The sequence below is a fragment of the Bombus impatiens genome, unplaced genomic scaffold (assembly GCF_000188095.3).
Source record: "Bombus impatiens unplaced genomic scaffold, BIMP_2.2 scf_0640, whole genome shotgun sequence".
Taxonomy (NCBI): Eukaryota; Metazoa; Arthropoda; class Insecta; order Hymenoptera; family Apidae; genus Bombus; species Bombus impatiens.
Window position 1 is genome coordinate 1,282,518 of NT_177059.1, and position 20,597 is coordinate 1,303,114.

Sequence of the window (20,597 nt, forward strand, 5' to 3'; positions counted from 1 at the left end):
CCCCCCCCCCCCCCCCCCCCCCCCCCCCCCCCTTCCCGCGCCCCCCCCCCCCCCCCCCCCGCCGTTAGCCCATTCGGCTGGGGTCCATACGTAGGCCTCCGTTTTGCTCCTCGACCAGCCGCACGAATCTTTCGACCTTAAACCCTCCGTTCGTGCCTCCCCTCGATCAGAACGTGAGCCGTGTCGCGTCCGTGTCGCATCGACGCCTGCCTCAGTTGCGTTCAATCTATCGCTGGAGTAGGTTGAGAGTTGTGATGTCACGTGCGGTATCCAACAGTGTCTTCATTTCGTCGAAAGTACATTCGTTAATCGTTATCTATAAAGGCAACGCCTGACCGAGCCAAGCGTTTGGAAATTCCCCTCGGTATCATCGTTTGGTCGAGAAAACAAATAGTTTGCGATCGAAAGTTTACGAACGTTCGATCGACGGTGGTTTTGGTCGTCGGACACGATGGAAGACGACAGACGACCAGCGAGAAATCTCTTATTACCATTCTCCAAAAGGACTGTGCTAAAATATAAACTGCTGATTCAGTGACAGGGTGATTTTGTCGTGGTCTCAACGCGTGCCAGACTGCGTTTTCGTTGTGTTTTTCGCTTTCGTTTTTTGTTTCGATCCTTTCTTGTCTCAGATCGTTCGTATCGAACAGGAGTTTACGCGAAACAGACTCGAAACGGCGTTTCGCGGAAAAGGTGTTTAGTGACTAGGAAGTGCATCGGGACACGGTTAGTGCGAATCATCCGACGCGTCGTCTTGAGCGAGAGTTATCTCTGCATTGATCGATCCAGCAGCATATAGGTCGACCGTGCTAACACAGTTTTAGTGTGGGAATCGAAACTGTGGAAAACAACTTTTTCGAATGTTCATTGGGTCACGAGCTACCGAATTACGCCACGAATAATCGTTGGATTTCGGTATAGCTTTTTAACAAGACCGACGAGAGAGGGCTTTTGATGGTGTTGGATCACGTTTGCGTTGATAACGCTTGCTTGAGAACTCTAGTACAGTGATGCTCTGTGCCAAATAAAGGTGCCAAAGAGGCCCGTTGAAAGTACAAGTTATCATAGTATTATCACAAAACTATTATTCACCTTGTTATTATCGTTGTTTGTTACTATATTGTTGTGCATAGTTATTACGTACGTTTGTTTTGTACATATATATATATGGCCGCGTGATTTCGCGTGTGATTCGATTCGAGGACCATTCTATTCGTACGGGAAGTCATATTTTTCGTGTGCAAATGAGGAACAATTACCGCAATATGTTTTTCGCCGGCTACGGATATTCCAATCAACATCAAAACAACTCACCCTCGCCGACCAGAACCAGCGTCTGGGGTAGCGTTTGCAGTCCGTTTCGGAAGTAAGTAACCGCTTATTGACCTGGATCCGTTTCCACGTTAATTTACTAACTGCATGATAATTAAACCGCGGATGTTTATGCATTTGCGAGGCATTTGAAGATGAAAAAATACATAAATTGCGTACAGCATGTAAAAATATATACAATGGCCGATGAAAGAGTATTTAAACGTTTGTCATGAAAAATTTTTATTTATACGAGTTTTATAAAACGTTTTGAAATTTCGTTAACGTTATAACGGGACTCTGCTGTCGCGATTGTATTCATCGAATTCAAAGTCAATGCGTAGATGTTAGAGGATGGTATTCATTGTAATTGTAATGTTTCTTTATATATTTTGCATATTACGCGTATTACGTGCATTTTTCCATATTTGTATTTTCCTGTAAATGCATGTATACAGCGTTTAGTCAATATTCGACCAACTTAAGCCACCAATACTCGATATTTTTCCCTTTTCCCTTTCTGATCTTTATGCGATTAACTTTAATGGAATACGGAGAAATATGTTACAAGGAGAAAGATTTTAAAAATACGCCTGGCAGAGGAAATTCGTTACTGTATCAAAGCAAATCGAAGCTACATACGCGAAAGATGCCGTCTCCCCTTAGTTTCTTAAAATTAGATTGTTTATCGTGAATATTTTGGGGTAAACCTTAGTCTGTTAGTTTCTCGATGCATGACGGTAGGGTTCGGTTTGACAGCTTCGAATAACAGCATCGAATGTTTCATTGTGAGGCAGGAAAATCAAAGGAACCGCTAAATGCAATTCCTTTCTCCCTAGCGCATCGTTTTAGTTCTCTGAACTTGAAAATCGTTGGCCTCCGACAAAAATATCCCACTGCCGAGATACATATTTTTCGATTACAGTCTGCTGTGTGTCCTAATGTACCGTGTAAAATCTTTATTTCATATTTTAAGAGATTCTCGGCAGTAATCTTTTCCGAAATTCAATAAAATGTTCATCGCAGCAAACAACATCGTAAGAGTTATTCAAAGATAGTTATAAAGAGATACTTACATATTTCAAGAGAGCAACAAAAATATGGTTTATTCGCGGTATCGTGTTCATCGTATCTAACATCTTCGCGACTTTTACCACACTTTCTCTTTGACTGGCTGCATTTTTTTGCATTTGTTAGATCATTGCCTATTTTAAATGTATTACACGTCGAACGTGTCGCTCTTTATCTCACTTTCGTTTTAATTAACTGTTGTCTTTCTATCTTTCGTATTAAAAATACGTATAATTGGTCGTAATAACAGGATGGTCGAATGTAAAGTATACCGTCTTAAACTACACGCGATTCAAATATTCTAAATCAGAGACAAACATATAGATCTCCGTGACTTAAGTGGCAAAATACGTGTATCACTTTGGAATTATTCTAATTCCTTAAATGAATACATTTGTAACGTGTTTCCGTTGTCGAAGAAGCTTATTATACCAGATTTTTTTCTCAAAAATTCTCGATATAGAATATCTATTACGATATATAACAAATTTATTCTAACATCTGATTTCAACGTTTATCGTAACAGTGGCATTTACCTTGCCACTGTTAGTTGATCTGAGCTAGGAAAAGTACCGTAAAGAGTTTATATTTGTCCCTCCTGTACGGATATCGCGCGAATTATTGTTTCGATTACGAAATCAGTCACAAGTAAACCACAATGATTAGTGTATTCTGCTGGCTATTTGTATCGTACAAAGTAAAATGTTGGAGAGGAATAAGTCCCGTTTATTTTAATTAATTATACCGCTATGTATACCGATTTACTACTAGGTGTCTGTATATGCTTTTTACAATTACCTCGTTTATTAATACGGATGTATAATTATATCGAATTCATCGTAGAATTTTATCGTACTGTTTATAAAAATCGTACAAATCCAAAGTATAAGGATATCGTTAACCTATTTTTACTCTCAACCTATTTCTTTATCTATAATGTTTTACTTTATTATAAAATATAATATTACTTAGAAAGAAAGTATAACTCGTCTGATTGTCAGTTGATGCAGCTGTATTCAATTGTGCTTACTGTAGCATCGTTGAATGTTAGATTGTAGGAGGTCAACGCACCTTGCGATTATACGAGTCATTTTCATTATACATATTTACTACTTCGTCCAGACACTATATTTGCACAATAACGTAGATAAATAATAATTCCTTGCGCGTTTTCGTCATATAAAAAGATTCCTTTTCGTTGCTATCCTTTTAAGTACGTATCGATGTAAACTCATCGCTGTTAAGCCGGTACTTTTTTTAACGATGTAAATTCTCTGGTATTACGATACTTTAGTATCACGATGGAGAGCGTGTGTTCAACGAGGAACTTTATCTACGTATCTCTTTACTAGAAAACAGAATCATTTTTTCTAAAAGTGCTCTATTTTTTCTTCCGACGATATAAATCCACTGCTATCATAGGTCGTGACACAGCGAATATTGCGACACATCGGACTGAATTGCATCAATCTACATACGCGTACATTCGCCAAGTGTCTCGTGCGTTCATTAAAGCCTTAATGAACTCTTTCGCCCACCGGACACCCACTCGGACGGCCATAAGAATACGGCAGCTAGTCTGAACCGCTCTATAAACAATGTTTTCATTCGGCAGGGCCGAGCTAATTGTTTAACTGGGCAAGTTAACGCGTTTAACGATCCGGTAATTGAGCGAACTTTGCACGTCAATGCGAATACACGCTTCTTCTGATATCGTTCAACGGCATAATGCGTGAGATGACAACGTGTTAAAAGCGCGATTTACGGAATTACTTTCAATGGAAACACAAGATGATCCGTTGGTTGTTATTATCTCGAATAACGCTGCGTTAGATATTTAGCACTTTTTTTTAAGAAATTTATCCATCGCTACACGGTAGGATAAAGAGAGTAGAATAACAAACGCCAGATTTTCCATACGACAGAAAGTTCTATCGTAAAAGCAATTACAGCTCAAGCTGCATACATACTGCTCTCTTTCGGTCCATGCCACCATATCTGCTCACCAGTATTGATTACTTACACAAGCAGCCTCCATCTTGCCAGATGACGACAACTGTGTGGGGTCATTTCATAAAATCGTTTTCCTCTTTATCAACGTCTTTCCAAGCTGGGTTGTCACGCAGGTGACATACGCCAAACGTGTACCGATGGAAGTTAGTATCGTCAATTGTTGAATCTTTCGATCAATCGTTGTAAAGACGAAGTTCGTTGTAAGGAATTGTCTACAGATTGTGTACAAATATACATTTTCTAAGCAACAAGCGCGATCGATTAAACTTTAGTTTGTTAATTTCAGAATCAATTTTATTTTAATAGAAAATTCGCGAGGAGCGTTCATAAAGTGAAATGGTTTCTTCTATGTTTCTATTTCTATCAAATTACTAACACGCATTAATTAATTAAGATATTCGTATAGATGATTTTATAATTATCGTTATTTACGAGATATCGCGTAAAAAACATTTATTTATAAACTGCTTTATATTAGATCGACATGTTTCTGATTGATTTTTATGCATGAAACGCGACAATAACTGTCGTTTGCATGTTACGAAATGCGTTATGAATTATGTAACGAATCTCTATTGCGACCAATTGTAGTTTTACGAACGACGTAGATAATTGACGACGATCGAACGATGTGCTTGCAATCTGCGTTTGCAACTAATTAATTCTTACACCGAAACTCCAGTCTTTACCTAGTGAAAGTACAACAACTTTATTTTACAATGAATATTAATTTGACTAGAGCGCGAGTATACAAATTTATTATGCGAAATACTAATAAGAATTTACAGCTAAAACGTAGCAATAACATGCAACAAGTATATAAGCTTAAACATTCGGTAATTAAACTTTTTTCTTCAACGATATATCGTTTTTTGATTCTTCGAGCAGTCGTAGCGTGGCTCAAAACCTGCATAACGAATTAACGTTCAGAATCTACATAGGAAATAAAATTCTTTAAATTAAAATCTCTCCTTTAAGTATTTATTAGAGTATTAGTTTCTAAATATTTAAACAGAAATTTAAAATTAGAACTTATTTGAACAAATATTCGTTTCGGCTAATATTTACAAAATAAATATTTCGTTAATATATTTCAGTCCTTTAGTTACTCGCTAAATATTCCAATATTATTTTTTGAACCACTTAATCTTTTGATCGATCTTTTGAAACTAAACTCGAACAAACATTGAGTACGATATTCTACGCTGGCATAATTAATAAAATGATCCGCAACCATCAGTGACTCATCGTCTTTAATTCGCTCTTCTTTCCATCCTCTCATCGCGTTTGCTTAAATCGTTTGTCAGTGCCGAGCGCGAAGGAGCAACAACAGCCAAAGCTCTTACTAAACTTATTAGCTGAGAATCGAGAGAACTTTCCATTTTGTTTCGAATTTAGCACCTTCGCTGCCAATTAATAGTCGCGTTTTGCGACTGGTGGCGGATGTCGCGGCTGCGATGCTCGTTACGCAAAGCAACCCTGTCTCGTAAAGTGGCCAATAATAATATCAGCATAGTGTCACCCTTTGGTCCGTTCGCTCCCCTCGTGTTCGTTCCGGGCTGAGCAACTTCTGAGGCGTCTTGAGATTCTGAGAAGTCTGGATCCGGATTAGTTCTACATGGACCTAAGGGGTAGTGCTTAATATATCAGAGTCAGATGTTGGGGTGCTGCCGAAAAAGAGGATGGCCACGGTTACAGGCCTGTGGTTCGCGAGGTAAACGGGATTACGTGCACTGCAAGCTTCTAAATAGACGTCGCTAAAAGAAACGACTGGTTCTCTCCCCCTCGTCTCTTTGTGACTATGGAAAAAGATGAACAACGCTAATGACACGCTGCGGATCTCTGCGCGCAATGTGTCATTTTCAGCTTCAAATGCGTACGTTAATTTGTACCATTAGCGTCGTAGCGTGCAACGTTGTTGTCTTTCTGCGGCGTATTATTTTTAGGAGAACGAAATTTATTTCATCGAAATATACATTGTTCGTATTTAATAATTTCTGCTGTTGGCAAAGTATTTTAAACCTGAACATCTCAGAGATCGAACCGACCGATTTTTCACTTTTATCACCTAAGTACGCGATTAATTAGTTCGACTTTCAAGAAACCAATTATGTACCGACTTGCACGAGTTCATTTTCTCTGAGTAGATGACACAAATAATGGTAGATTGTAAGGTAAATTTAAAATATGTTATTTAAACGTCACCTTTTCTCTGTCTCTTTAATTTGTCGAGTCGACAAACGCGACGTCTGAATAGCTGAAATCGCGTAATTCGTTTTTCAACGTTTTATTTTCTAATCCACATTTGTCGAGTTGTTTTCGTGTAATTTACTTTGGATAATGATTAGAGCGCGTCATCGTGGAATCTACGAATTCTATTTACGTAAAAGCGAAATTAATCAGTTTGGACTCTGAGAGGTTCGTATGTGCAATTGAAATTAAATAGACGGCTTATAAATGTTGAACGAGACTTTGTCTATGAGGACCGATGCTTAAGACGAATTTCTGAGCGTGAGACGTCCCAGAAGGGAAGCGAGGTCAGATTTTCCAGACTGCACGGTGCGCGCGAATAATAGCGCAACTCTTAGAACTTGTTAAAATCCGTGACAAGCCGCTGGAGAGACATTATCCGTTAATTACTCATTTCACATTTCAACACTGGTCAGCAGGAATAGCGTTTGGATGAAATCTAAATTAAACCTTTCTGGAAATTCTGCATTTCCTTACTACTCGTATACCGTAACTCGGTTTGAAGTGGCCCGCAACTATAAATCACTGACATGTCACACATCACGCAAACAGTTTTACATCGAGCTAACCGATTCGTCAGAACGAAGAAAATTGCAATCAAAATCTGGGTCGCGTTTAATTATAACGAATCGTTCCTTAAATTCCGCCGGATGTCATACCGCGAATTTTCACACTCTCGAACGTAATTTCAGTTGTTGAAATTAACTGTTTCAGTCTTGAATATCTATTCTTCTAATTGATTATTCTTTTAATTGATTCGTTGTTAAGGGAACTCGTATCGCCGATGGAAACTAAAAGGAATCATTTTCTTTTGTCAACTGCGAATATGATTTCCCGTGGATGTTCGGTATCAAAAGTTATCAAGAAAATGACGGAAAAGGGAAATAAAAAGAAGTACGATTAAATATCATCCTGATCGAGCAACGCGTTCGCCGGACGTGTCAAGTAATTGAAATTCTAGCCTGTTAAAATTAACGAGCTGAAATTTTAGCGGGAGATTCTTCGGACGATTGTTATGTCGTCTGATTAATAGTTTATCTATGCGCAAACCTTGTCCTTAGGATCGAATGTTTTACTTTGAAGCGATCGTCGCTCTGGAAATAGAACGCAATCTTCATCTTGATCCTTTTTAAAAGTTTCATCTAATTCGGTCTAGTTCGTACAGTCTATTTCGTATGGAATCAGGAGCCACCACGTGCCTCCGCTCCATTCTCGGCCCTATTCCAAAAATAAACCATCTTTAAGCTTCGGTGACGTACTTTCATTATCGTCTCCAGGAGTCGTAAAAGAAAGCTTCCTGTTCTTCGTTTTGTATTCTCGATTTTTAAAATAACATTGCAGTTCCTTGCGTTACTCTTTTATCGGAAAATATCAATTAACGTATATCTATGGAATTAATTTGAAATTGTATTGCGTGCATGTACAATATATGAATTAATTGGTGATTAATTGGTATTTTTGTTTCGTGTTTTGTTACAGCACAAATATGCCACTGCAGGACATCACGATGAATCAAACTCTGCCGTTAATAAATGGTAAGTAGCAACTTCGAATTTCGCATTTAAATATTAAACTCTTCTTTGATCAGCGTCGAAAAGACCAGTTGAATCATTCGATTCGTTAAAAAATTACTATTTTCATTAACAAATCTAATTATTCCTAAATTATTACCTTTTAAAGAGAGATAAGTGTCTTTTCTCTGTTTTCTTTAAAATAACGATAGATTATTTACCAGCGAATGTCTTCAAAGTGTAACAAAAGTATGTAAATATATCTATACAATGTAACAGTGTACAAGCTTCGTTAAAAAAGCTTCCTAAGATTGAAGATAAAATAGAAGAATCGTTATTGGTAAGATAGCAATCAGATTTCAATTTTATGCGTAAAAATGTTTACAAGACATCGAGTGTCGTTACCGTTTGTTGAAACGAGTATGAAACTGAGATAGAAAAATTGGAGCAGCGGAACGGGGTTAGAAGGAATATTACAGACACGAAATTCTGACACCATCAACGTCAAAATAGCAAATGTTAATAAAACTGTCGGTTAGAAAGAAACGAATTAATAATAGGCTCGAGTAAGAATACTACGTGAAAACTCCTTATCTAATTTTACGTTTTTAATAAAACTTGCAAAAATAACGCGATCGTATCTTTAAACGAAGCGAGAAATATTTTTCGTTATCGAGGAAGAGAAATTCTGAAGAACGTACGTTATCGAGATTCAAGAGAATATGTCTTACAGCTGTTAAAAGATAAAAAAATACTGACAAACTGAAACTTGGTGCTCGTAAGATAAACTGTGCGTGGGTGGAGGAGCATTATCTGCGTTTCGTATAATACGATGAATATATTTCGATTAATTTTGAAGCGACTAATAAATCGATATATCCACTTTCTTTATAACGGTCACTGATAAATACATTATTACAAAATTATATACGAAAATAACGTTATTTCTGACATATCAACTTTTTCTATACGTATACGCATATTTTTACATACAGGGTGGTTGGTGGTACAAGCGGAAAGGGGGTGATTCTACGCGAAAAAAGAAGTCGGAAATATAGAATAACAATTTTTCGTTCGAGGCTTTATTTTCGAGAAAATCGACTTTGAATTTTCGCTCGGTACGCGTGCGGTACGTTATAACGGATCTCACTGTAGATCGTTGTCTCGATGGAAAAATTAAAAAAAGAAAAAATTTTTTTTATTCTATATTTTCGACTTCTTTTTTCGCGTAAAATCACCCCCTTTCCGCTTGTACCATCAGCTACCAACCACCCTGTATAATGGAACTTATTTATCTATAGAAATAAAAAGTACGTATCGCGTTAATAACAAAGCTATAGATATTTTCAAATGTCTCGGTAAATGAAGCGTTAAGATCAACGAATCGGCGATTAATGACTCGTTAAAATTTTCAAACGTCTATCAATCGTCAGGATGGAACGGATACAATTTTACGGTGCGTGATCGAGGTAGGATATCGTTGCATAAGAGCCGATTACATTTATTACTTATAGTCCCGGATCGGATGAACGTATCGCGTACAGATGTCCCTGCAAATTAAGCGATTGCTCGAGCGAGAGGTCACCGATATTGGAGCGGACAATGGAACGATCAGTTACCTTCCTGTTTCCCTAGTGAAACTACCTTCATTGGCTATTTCCCTCGAGCAATTGACCCCCTGTCGACATCGGTCATAGTCGATGAACAGCTGATTGTCTCATGGAGAACGATCGTTCGTCCTAAATTCGTATACGAAAATATACCCGTCGGTTCGAAGATCGATCTCGAAGGGAATTCCTTCTGACATGCGCGAATTACCATTTTGTTGGAATAAATATTACCGTAGATCGTAAATACCTCTTTGTCCGATCTCGCTTTAATTAGATCTTGCCCGCAAGAATTCAAATTGCATCTATCGCGATGAAAACGGGGCAACGAACCTTGTTCCACTCGGCTACTGCTATTTTACGTCCACGCAGACGCCGCGCCGCGACGCGCGCCGACGAGACGTAATCTCACGTTTACGACAGGGGTGGTCACGCCCGGTGTTTCGAACGCAGCCTCTTAATTCTAACGAAATCCGTTTATTCCCCGAACAATGACGGAAACTTTTCGTGAAATTCCACCGATATGCTTCCAAACTCTTCCATAACCGATACCGAGTGCTAAAATCGACGAAATACAGGGATACGCGTGTCGTCTTAAAAGACGAAAGAAAGTCTTTAGCACCAGGAACCTGTGGCCAATGGCCAAAAGTTAGCTATATCAGCCCGGTTGCTTTGTGGTATACGCATAAATTTGGCCCTTGGTAAACGAATCTGTGCCAGAACCAACCGACATCTTGGCCCGGTCCTATCCGCGATCTATACGTTTCCGTGATCCGCGATCTATAGATAAAGATCGCACGTGGCCGCGCGTTCCATACGCCGCGTTGATTTTCGTTCGCGCGCGAAACATCGGCTCTTCGTTTACAACAGCTGCGCCCAGTCCGCGTTTTAAACGATGCCTCGGACCGACGCGAAATATTCGGACGTGCTAGCGAACGATTCGTACCGATAGATTCGCGACGATGGGTTCGTGGCATTATAACGAACGTGGCGTTATAACGACGGTTTCTTCGCATCAATGCGAAAAATTTCAATCGAAGCCCGTTGCACGTGCGGATAAACGAGGCAACGTGGCTACGAGTGGCATTACGATTTTCTGCGTATAATCCCTTCTATTGTTCGAACGTTTTTAGCAATTGCAAGAAATCCGATATCGCTTGCTTTTACCGAATTGGTAGTGGCCACGTTAAGGTAGTTGTGCTTATTTTAGCATTCGCGTACTAGCCGATTAGGCCCGGTATGTTACATTTCCTATCGTTTAATAGCAATCGTTCGTGCGACTACGAAAATTTCACGCTGCGTAAACGAAATGTGTAGAAACTGATAAAAAAAGAAACCGTTCGATGCGCAAATATCTCTCACAGCCGCTATAGTTCGTTTCAAAGATCGTAAGCTAATACGATGCGTTTGCAGCGTAGTTCGTAACTTTCCCTTCGAAACAAACATGTTTGATGCATCCTAGAAAAATGTTTTTCGCGGTCTCAAATTACAGGAAGCAGTGATCCATTTATTTCGGTGGGTTCCGCGGCCAGAGAGACAGAGACAGAGTGAAAGAGAGAGAGTAGGAGAAACGTGTCGCGACTCTGTATTTATTTCTGTAACACGTTGCCCTGTGGTCCTGCGGCACGTTATTCGCCACCTTTGCGAACGATTTCCATGTTGAACGACACGATCTTGCCTCTAGATAAAACACCATGCACATCGCGGTGCATTGTCCAAGCGAACCGGTTGTTTATTTCTCCAGATGGTCGAACTCTCCTATCGTCCAAACTTTCTCCCGATGCTCGGAATGCGAAATTCGTATCGAACACCAAGCTTCGAGCGTTAGACGCGATGGTAGCCAAACTTTCCACTATTTCTGCTCGCGTATTGATTCTTCCTGATTTCCCGAGTCTTTATGTTGCGGGCGTTGTTCGATTTAATTGGTTAGCTAGGAAGGTTGTTATTAACTTTGGTTGTTCGTAGTGACTTTGATGGCGAGAAATTTGTTGAATTAGGAGTTTACGAAAATACGCGAAACTGATAGGGAATACGTTGCGTTTATTTTGCGACGAAGAGTTCGCTGAAATCTTAACGTAAAACAGAATATCGAAATCGAGACGACTGTTTTCGATCGGTATGCGTGAAATGGATTATAATGTAGATATTTGTTCCGATTAAGCTCTGCGTTTTCGCTATAGAATTGTAAATTAGATATACCAGACTTTACACTGTCGAAGAATTTACGGTACTAAAATATTAAGTTTTCTCTAATGAAGCGGATAAGTCAAGTTGTAGATAAATTCAATAAGGAAATAACTAGCTGCTCGGCCACGGCTTCGATATTTCTTTTTACGATAATTTATGTTTGTTACCATTTAGAAGTTGAATTTCCGGAAACGCTCAAACGCGTGTTTATTTATTTCTAATGAGAAGTTTGTTTGCCAAATTCTAAATACCCAGCTTTAGTGGATACACACAGAGGTACGTTCATCGTTTGGAAGAACACCTTACCCCTTCGTGGTTCCTGTGAGGGTTGAATTTCGAAAAACGCTGAAACACGTGTTTGTTTGTTTTTAACGAAAAGTTCATATCTCTGGGTAACTCTTGGGATACGAGCCACGTGGTTGTCCTTTAAGAAAAATTCATCCCTTTACCTCTTATCTCTTTAGAATACAATTAATTTTTCAAAATTCCCAGTTCTTGTCCCACGGACCACGTCATGACAGAAGTGGGCTGTTCAAATTTCACGTTTTTAGGCACAGCGGTTTGGGCTGAACGTTGACGAGTGAATCAGTCGCTTTTGTATTTTATGCATACGTATGTATACAGGGTGGTTGGTAACTGGTGGTACAAGCGGAAAGGGGGTGATTCTACGCGAAAAAAGAAGTCGAGAATATAGAATAACAATTTTTCGTTCGAGTCCTTGTTTTCGAGAAAATCGACTTTGAATTTTCGCTCGGTACGCGTCCTCTTTATCGCGTCTCGTTATAACGGATCTCACTGTAGATCGTTGTCTCGATGGAAAAATTAAAAAAAAAAAATTTTATTCTATATTTTTGATTTCTTTTTTCGCGTAGAATCATCCCCTTTCCGCTTGTACCACCAGTTACCAACTACCCTGTAGATAATCAATTTTTCTGATTGTAGAAAAAGGAAACATCGTTGAAAACAAGAAACGAATACCATTTCGTATTAGAAACTAGGGAAAATGAAAGATATCTTCGTCGATTTGAAAAGTATCTCGACGATCGCGTAAAGTCGAATAAATCGATATCGAACAAATTCTCCATATGTCTTTTTAGCGATCCATAGAAATTTTCCAATAGAAAAATTCGATTCTCGATAGAAAATTCGTGATAATTTATCACGATAGATCCAAGGTTGTTCAATTTGCCAATAATACAAGATCATAATTGATTTAAGTAGCGTTAAGCGGCACACACAGTTCGGTGAGTAATTAAATGACTAACGTGGGATACTTACGTTTCAGTTTAATTAGTCGTTTCGGAACCGCTACCACCTCCGTGTCATTTTCATTTATACTTTGACACGATTGGGATCGAGCCAGACGCCTACGTGTCTGCGAAAACCTAGTGTCTTTATGAACTAAATGATAACTCGAGCGCTGATGCTATTTTTACGTATTAAGATTAACACACACGACAGGGACGTTAAACTTTGATCGTCGATGTGCCCATTCGCGAATAAACTTTCCTCGTTGGATCAGAAATCTGGCAAATAGTACAGCAGAGACGAGAGAAATTTCGAAAATGAAAACCAACATAAACTCGCCGATAGAAAAACGTCTCGTAAGACGTTTTTGTTGTTCTATCGACGAAGCTTTAATAACCGGGCCGACCCTCGTGAATCCAATCCAATTCTATTTTCCGCTCGATTCAGGCGGCCAAGTCGATTAACAGAATTCGATATCGGTCGCAGAAGTCTCCGGTTGACACGAACACAGAAACCGCGACGACACGCGCGTTACCAAAGGTAACATAATATGTAAGTACACGGTGTCGCAATGCCGGTGGCGAGTTCGAGCGACCCGAAATAACCGCGAAGCCCGTTTCGACCTCTTCTGCTCCTAATTTCGTGATCCACGATTAATAGGCCGACGTTAACCGGCAAAATTACAATTGCGCGCGCTTACGCTCAAGACGATTTCTCGTAACTTTAATTACAGTCAGGTCGAGCAGACACACACCGAAGAGCTGGAGAGTGGCCTGCCAAAATAAAGATAGTTGAAACGTTGCTTCTGGCCTAAATGTGTCATCTATAAATACGCGAGCTCTACGTCCGGCCGACAGAGCCGAGGTTCACAGTCGATATCGTACTTGTACCGATACCTAAATCGCTGAGATTCGCCGATCGATTCCTGGAAACCTGGAATCACGACGCGGCATATGACGCGAATGCTACCGATCGTTTGCCCGGAGAGAGGTTTTAACGGATGTGCAACTTTGCTCGGGCGTTGCTGAATTTCTGTCGCGAATCGATCTCTCCGGGGGCAAATGGAACGATCGGAAAAATTTGTGATCTCGAAACGGGATAGCCTTCGAAGAAGTAGGTTTAATAGACGCAGGTTGGTGTCGTTAGCTTCTCCTTTGATCGATCGATGGTAAAGTGGGGCATGGCAGAGTCAAAGATTATTTTTTTAGTTGGTAATCTAACGATCAACCTTCTTTTTTTATTTGATGTTTTCTTTGGAAAAGAATCGACAGATACGTTTACGCTTGTACGGGGAATTGAGTTTAAATGCGAGTTAACGAAAGAGAATTCGGAAATAAAGATCGATTTGGCAACTCGCTATTGATAACACGGACGACGATTCCTCAATGGATAATTTCTAATTTTCTTTCTTTTTTCTTCGATTAAAAATTATCTTCCTCTTGCTTGGTATGCTCGTTTCGCGCGAAGTGTAAACGATAGGCTCTGTTGAATTTCAAAATCGAGGGTAAAAGGAAAGCGAGTTTATCGAATACGTGATTATCGATTATTCGAAAGATTTCAACCTTGTTCAGCTAAAAGATAAAATGCAATGGAGTGGCTGAAATTGGCCTTCGTTGTTTCCAGAGATATTTACGTACGATTTAAAAAAGGTATTTTCATCGAAACGAAACTCGATCGGTCTATTTTATTTTACGAATCGATATATAAAATATCGTCCACTATCTACATATTAAGAAGCAAAATTAAATAATGCTATTATTAAATGATTAAAATAGCGCACACTGTCTTGTTCCTTTTCTACGTTACGCTTCTTCCTAAAAACATATGTGTACATAGTAATTTCTACTCACGAGGGTAGGAGCACGTGAGCAGAGAGCACGTGACGTTCAACGCTGCACAGGAACTGCGTCGAGGGCATTTGAACTTGAGTGGAAACAGGACCCGTACTTCTAACTATAGGAGGAAATGCACGTTAGGGTTAAGATATGACGGCTTCCTGTGATCGATCTAACGTATGAACGTGAAATAGGATCTGCTTCCTCTTTGCAATTCCGCTTATACGTGTTACGTATTCCTTTTTGGTACGTAGAAGCAACGATCGTTTTTCGAAAATATATACACAGAGATGTCGAGAAGTTCGTCGCAGTTAACAGAAAAATTTAACGATCTCGGCATCGTTTACCCGTTGGATATACCGCAAATCTGCGCAAACACGCAGAATCCAGGCGATATATCTTTGCCCCAAAAATGTTTGTCTTTAACGTTGCAAAATATACAGATTACGAGAGTCATTTTCGCTATTATCGAATTAATCGAAGCTCCTCCATCGTGCTCGATGGTAGCTTCGTAGCGTAAATTAACAACGAATTTTTTCACAGCTGTCGATTCGTTGTCCCGTGCAGCTGCGGCTCGGAGAATCCTTGAAACGGTTGCCTATACGTATCGTAAGCTATACGCGATCCGATATATGCTCGGGATATAATTTTAACTGTAGGTTATTGCGATGTAAACTTTGGCGCTGCTTTGCCATTTTATCTCAGTTAGCGTTTCTACGTCGATCGCGAAAAGACCTACGAAATATCATCGGAGAACACTCAATGGTCTTTGTTCGTTTTATTTTCGCGTTTAGTTCGGCTCTGCAATAGCCGCTAAGATGTGATGTTTTACGGAAGATTTTACGTGGCATGGGATGTGGTAGGTCGCGCGTTCACGCTCCGACCACCTTCGACAACATCCAGGACAGGCCAATCCAAGTTCACGTTATGTTCGGTAAAAATCACTTTGCATGTTGCTTGCGTCTGTTTAGTATCGTTTTTACGTAATCGTTGGATCGCGAATATTCGTAACAGTATTCGTATTCTTACGAACTTTGCGAGGAGATTCCTTTCCACTACTAAATACACGCGTGTTATAGCAGCAGAATTCTTTGTTTTGTTTGGTCCAGTTCGCTTAGTCCAGTTCGAAATTTCTCATAAACGTGATTGTATGCGTTTATAAACTTGTAATTCTTATAATTTTCCGCTAATCGCGATTCGCATTACATGGTTTGAGACTGTGGGTGAACCGCTCCTGTTGATAAATTGCTATACCACCGTATATGGCGCGTATGACGATTCCAACGCGAAATACTATTCTCCGAGCTAAATTTTTTTTCCTTCTAAATTATGGATTTTTAGCGTGTTGACGCCTCATCTGCCGCTATGTATATCGTCAGGGTGAAATTGCAATAACCGTGTGCGCGTGTGATTTTTTTGTATATAGACGAAATTAAATTACGTGGTTTATAAATTAAAGCGTTTCAAAACGCGATCCTGTGTTTTCAATTGTTGTTTTCACGTGTGATTGAACTTAACGACTTGCGAATGTTACTTCGTAGTTAAATTTATTATGTATCGTGTTCTAAGAAAGTGACGATAGGTCGAATTGATTGCGCCAATCATTTAGAGGTCGATTGGTCCGATATGTTCGACATTTTTTCAAATAGGTTAAACTTTTCGGCGAAAAATGGAAAAATCGTTTTGTCACGATGTATGGATAATAATTTGTTAAAACGACGCGTTATTTTTTCGTAATAGACGCGACATTTTTCAACGAGCAAACGTACCAAAGGAAAGGAAAACTTTATATCGAATTACGTAACACAGTGCTCCGTCGATAACGTGACTGCTATTTTTAAAATTATCTATGCTTTTCTTAAAAAGAAGTATTTTTACGTTTCGATTGCTTCGAACATATACACGTATATGTTGAACAGTTGAACATAAACCTTCATTTAACATTTTCAAACAGAAAGTAAACGTTGCTTGCGATTGAAGTTTGGCTAATACTCTATCATACGTATTAGCAAATAAATCGTCGGATGTTCATCGCCAAATGTTCTATTATTATCCTTTGTTCTCCTAGTCGAAAGAAACGTAAACCCATTTATCGATATCGAGTTACTTCTTCGTTTATTATTGCTCGTTGTGATAATCGAACATAATCTTTATGCAATCGTCGAAATTTACCGTCTCAAACGATATTGTTTGCATCTCGCTCGACCTTGAATGATTTCATCCTATCGAGAGAAAAATAAAGTCAACGGGCCTTTCAGAATGCGCTCAATGCTGGACCCCGTTTGCGCTGAATTGTGTCGCACAAAGAAAGGTCGCTAACTACCGAGCTTAATAGACCGTATTAAAGCACAAATGGCAGCGTGAATTTGAGCGCTGGTTGGTCGCTTCGTTACCAGCACCTATCGTCCAGATGCGTTATTTTCATTCGCCTTTCCTTTATGTTTCGATGATTTTCATTTCACGGCTCGGTGCTGCCAATGGCATCGTATAAGGTCACGTGCCATCGGAATGCCTTCGAATTGTCTCGTTCTCCTTCGATCGACGTCGAATGGAATTCTACCAGACTTGCCGAATATTTTCAACGAGGATTATCGAAATTTCATATCGTATTCGTATACCGACCGTAGCTGTGTGTTCGACTCGAACAGAGCGCGGTTTGTTGCAACGCTGTTTTGTCGGAATCGTTCGCGAGGTCGATACAAATTTTCGCGAGTCGTTGAACCGCGCCACAAGCGCATCGCACCTCGCCACTCTTTGTTGCAATCTTTCCCGACAACTGGCAACGAGAGAGAAGAGAAGAGGGAGGAGACACGGCCAACAACAGGGCTGATGATCGCGATAAGTCGAAAGAAAGGAAAAGGAGCACTCCAGAGGCTTGTAAAAATCCGCGTCGAACGAGCATCGTGGACGACGTTTGCGAAGATCGGCCGAAAGGCTTGAGGTTGGTGACGCGCGAAGAAGATTTAAAAGAGAAGAAGACCGCGGCGCCCGTTTGGCATCGCGAAATTGGCATCGGTCGCGTAGCTCGAACGAATTCGAGAATAGGATCGATTCAACGTTCAATCATTGCAACAAGCGCACCTGGAGAAAAACGAGCGATTTGTAGCGATCCTGTGTGCGATAGCGTGCATTAGTCACGGACGTCGTTCGTGCTGTGCGTCGTTCGTGCGTCGATCGTGTCCTTTAAAGGGATCTAATCACAGCGGGCTTATCTTTGCTTTCGTGTTTGAGAAGTCCTGTTTGCATTACTAGGAACTTTGTCCGCAAGTGGAGCTCGTTCCTTTAGTCCGTGTTTTCTATTTTTCTTCTTTTCGTTAACCAAAGGGAATTTAAACGAGTTAACGTATTTGAAGTTGAGCTTCTCTTCTAGGCTTAACCCTTCATTCGCATGGGGGTAGTTTCCGATCGATGATTTCGAGTAATTTTTCACTTTGTTCGTTGCTGTGTTTAAATTTTGCTTCGCTCGAAACGATTACGGCGATACGTGGCGATAAATACCATTGGATGATATTTCGGAAACTCGCAGCAGTGCACAAAAGAATCTTGGGGGATCTTTCAAGACATACAAAACCTTAGGGAAAACTGCATAGACATAGAGAAAATCAGACACGTCATCGGTCAAGATAGAGTTGTTGGGAAGTTTTAAGCATTCACTATTATTTGAAATAACGACAAAACACGATTTGAAAACAACGATTTGAAACGACAAAACAATTTGAAACGGTGAATCATCTTCGGCTACGTCTTTACTCAGTATTTACTTTAGAATTTACAGAGTAAATACAACGGCGAAATAACTTCAGCAGCTAAAGTACTTTTGTTTTGTATTAGGATCAAACAGTTTCCTATTTTAGTAAACTTCCTTAGGCGAGATAAATAATTCGGATCTTAATATCGATTTGAACTTTAAGTATTGGTTTTACACACGCTTAAACTAAAATTAGAAAATATATCGTACGCCTTGCAACGTTTGCCCTCAGAATTTTGTCAATTACCTTTGAATAACGAGAGTATTATTAGCTCGTCTGTATGCGATGCTCCGAGGAAACACGATATTTATACAAAGACAACGCAAATTTTAAAACACGAATAATCGAAAAGAACGTATCGCCGCTTTAGCCTAAATTCTAAATAAACGTACGTTCGATCCAAGTCTTTGAAAACTATTAAATCACGCGTTTCGCTTCCGTAGAGCAATCTGGAACAACGCGTTCGTGCGTAACTTCATCGATAGGTCGTCTTTTATCTATGATCCTGCGATTCGAATAGCTTCTCGATAGTAAGCGAGGGGGATACGGGTTAGGGTGCCACGAACTATCACAAAGTAAACACAAAACACAAAATTTGGGTACAAATGTTCAGCACGTAAATGTTAAAAATAACGTAACCGGATCGATGCAATCGTCCTTCTCGTTTCTGTGACCGGATTCGTCGACGAATCGTTAATAGGCGACGAAAAAGACACAGATCTTAACTGTCGGACATTGGGAATTGATGAAAATTGTCATCGTTAGAAATGGCTTAAAGACAGCTTCTTTGCTAACGAAATACCCTACGGTATCGGGTTAACGATCGCCCTATTAATTATGGAAAGTAAGAATTTTTTATACCGACGATCGTTTAATTTTTCTGTAAGAAATTTTAAATAAAAGCGATAATTCTAAATAATTTTGATAACGGTTTTAGCGTAATAACGTTTAGATTGAAAAAGGAAAAATTAACGCAAGTGCAAGTTTACACGCCAATCGAACGTCTTGTATCGTCCATACGATTTTTATTTACATATCGTTTAAAATCTTTGATTCGTTCGTATTTCAGGATTAATTGAATCGCAAGGAGAGATAATGCACAATGTCTTCGATAAATTTAATTTGTCGACGATTTTGGTTATTTCATTTAACAATGTTAGATCGAAAATGATCAACGTAAATTATTTTCCCCTCTTATTATTTTCAGAAATAGAATCGCTTCTATATCTTTTTTTCTCGTATTACTTTGAATTTTATGTTCTGTGCGTGACTTATCAGATCAATTGAATCGTAAACGACGGTCATCTTTGATATTATGCTCGTACAGAATATCGTAGACGATCTACATAGCTTTAATTAAGCAAATCAACCAGCCAGAAATTGAATCGAACCGATTTGTAATATGGTTGAACGACGAGTCTTTGTCTCTTCCTATGTCCAATGCTTCTAGCAATTTATATCGTAATTATGACTCATGAATAATTTATTCCAAAATTATTATATCAAAATAGTCCTAACAATTTATTCCTTGTTCTTTTATGATTTTATTGCGATATTATACAGGGTGGTTGGTAACTGGCGGTACAAGCGGAAAGGGGGTGATTCTACGCGAAAAAAGAAGTCGAAAATATAGAATAACAATTTTTCGTTCGAGGCTTTGTTTTCGAGAAAATCGACTTTGAATTCTCGCTCGGTACGCGTGCACTTTATCGCGTCGCGTTATAACGGATCTCACTGTAGATCGTTTTCTCGATGGAAAAATTAAAACAAAATTTTTTATTCTATATTTTCGACTTCTTTTTTCTCGTAGCATCA

The 20,597-nt window shown here is 39.3% G+C and overlaps 1 protein-coding gene across 3 annotated transcripts in view; it reads left to right on the plus strand.

The window, feature by feature from the left end:
* LOC100749924 (centrosomin) overlaps positions 1-20,597 on the plus strand; it is a 39,807-nt gene that overhangs the window by 3,448 nt on the left and 15,762 nt on the right. The window contains exons 1-2 of one of the 3 annotated variants that reach the window (XM_003491831.4): positions 131-1,366; positions 8,125-8,180. In XM_003491831.4, coding sequence (XP_003491879.1) covers positions 1,245-1,366; positions 8,125-8,180 — 178 coding nt within the window. In that variant the 5' untranslated portion in view covers positions 131-1,244. Of the gene's footprint in view, positions 1-130; positions 1,367-8,124; positions 8,181-15,718; positions 15,968-20,597 lie in introns of those variants that run through there. The other 2 variants (XM_003491833.4, XM_003491832.4) reach the window with 2 other exon arrangements.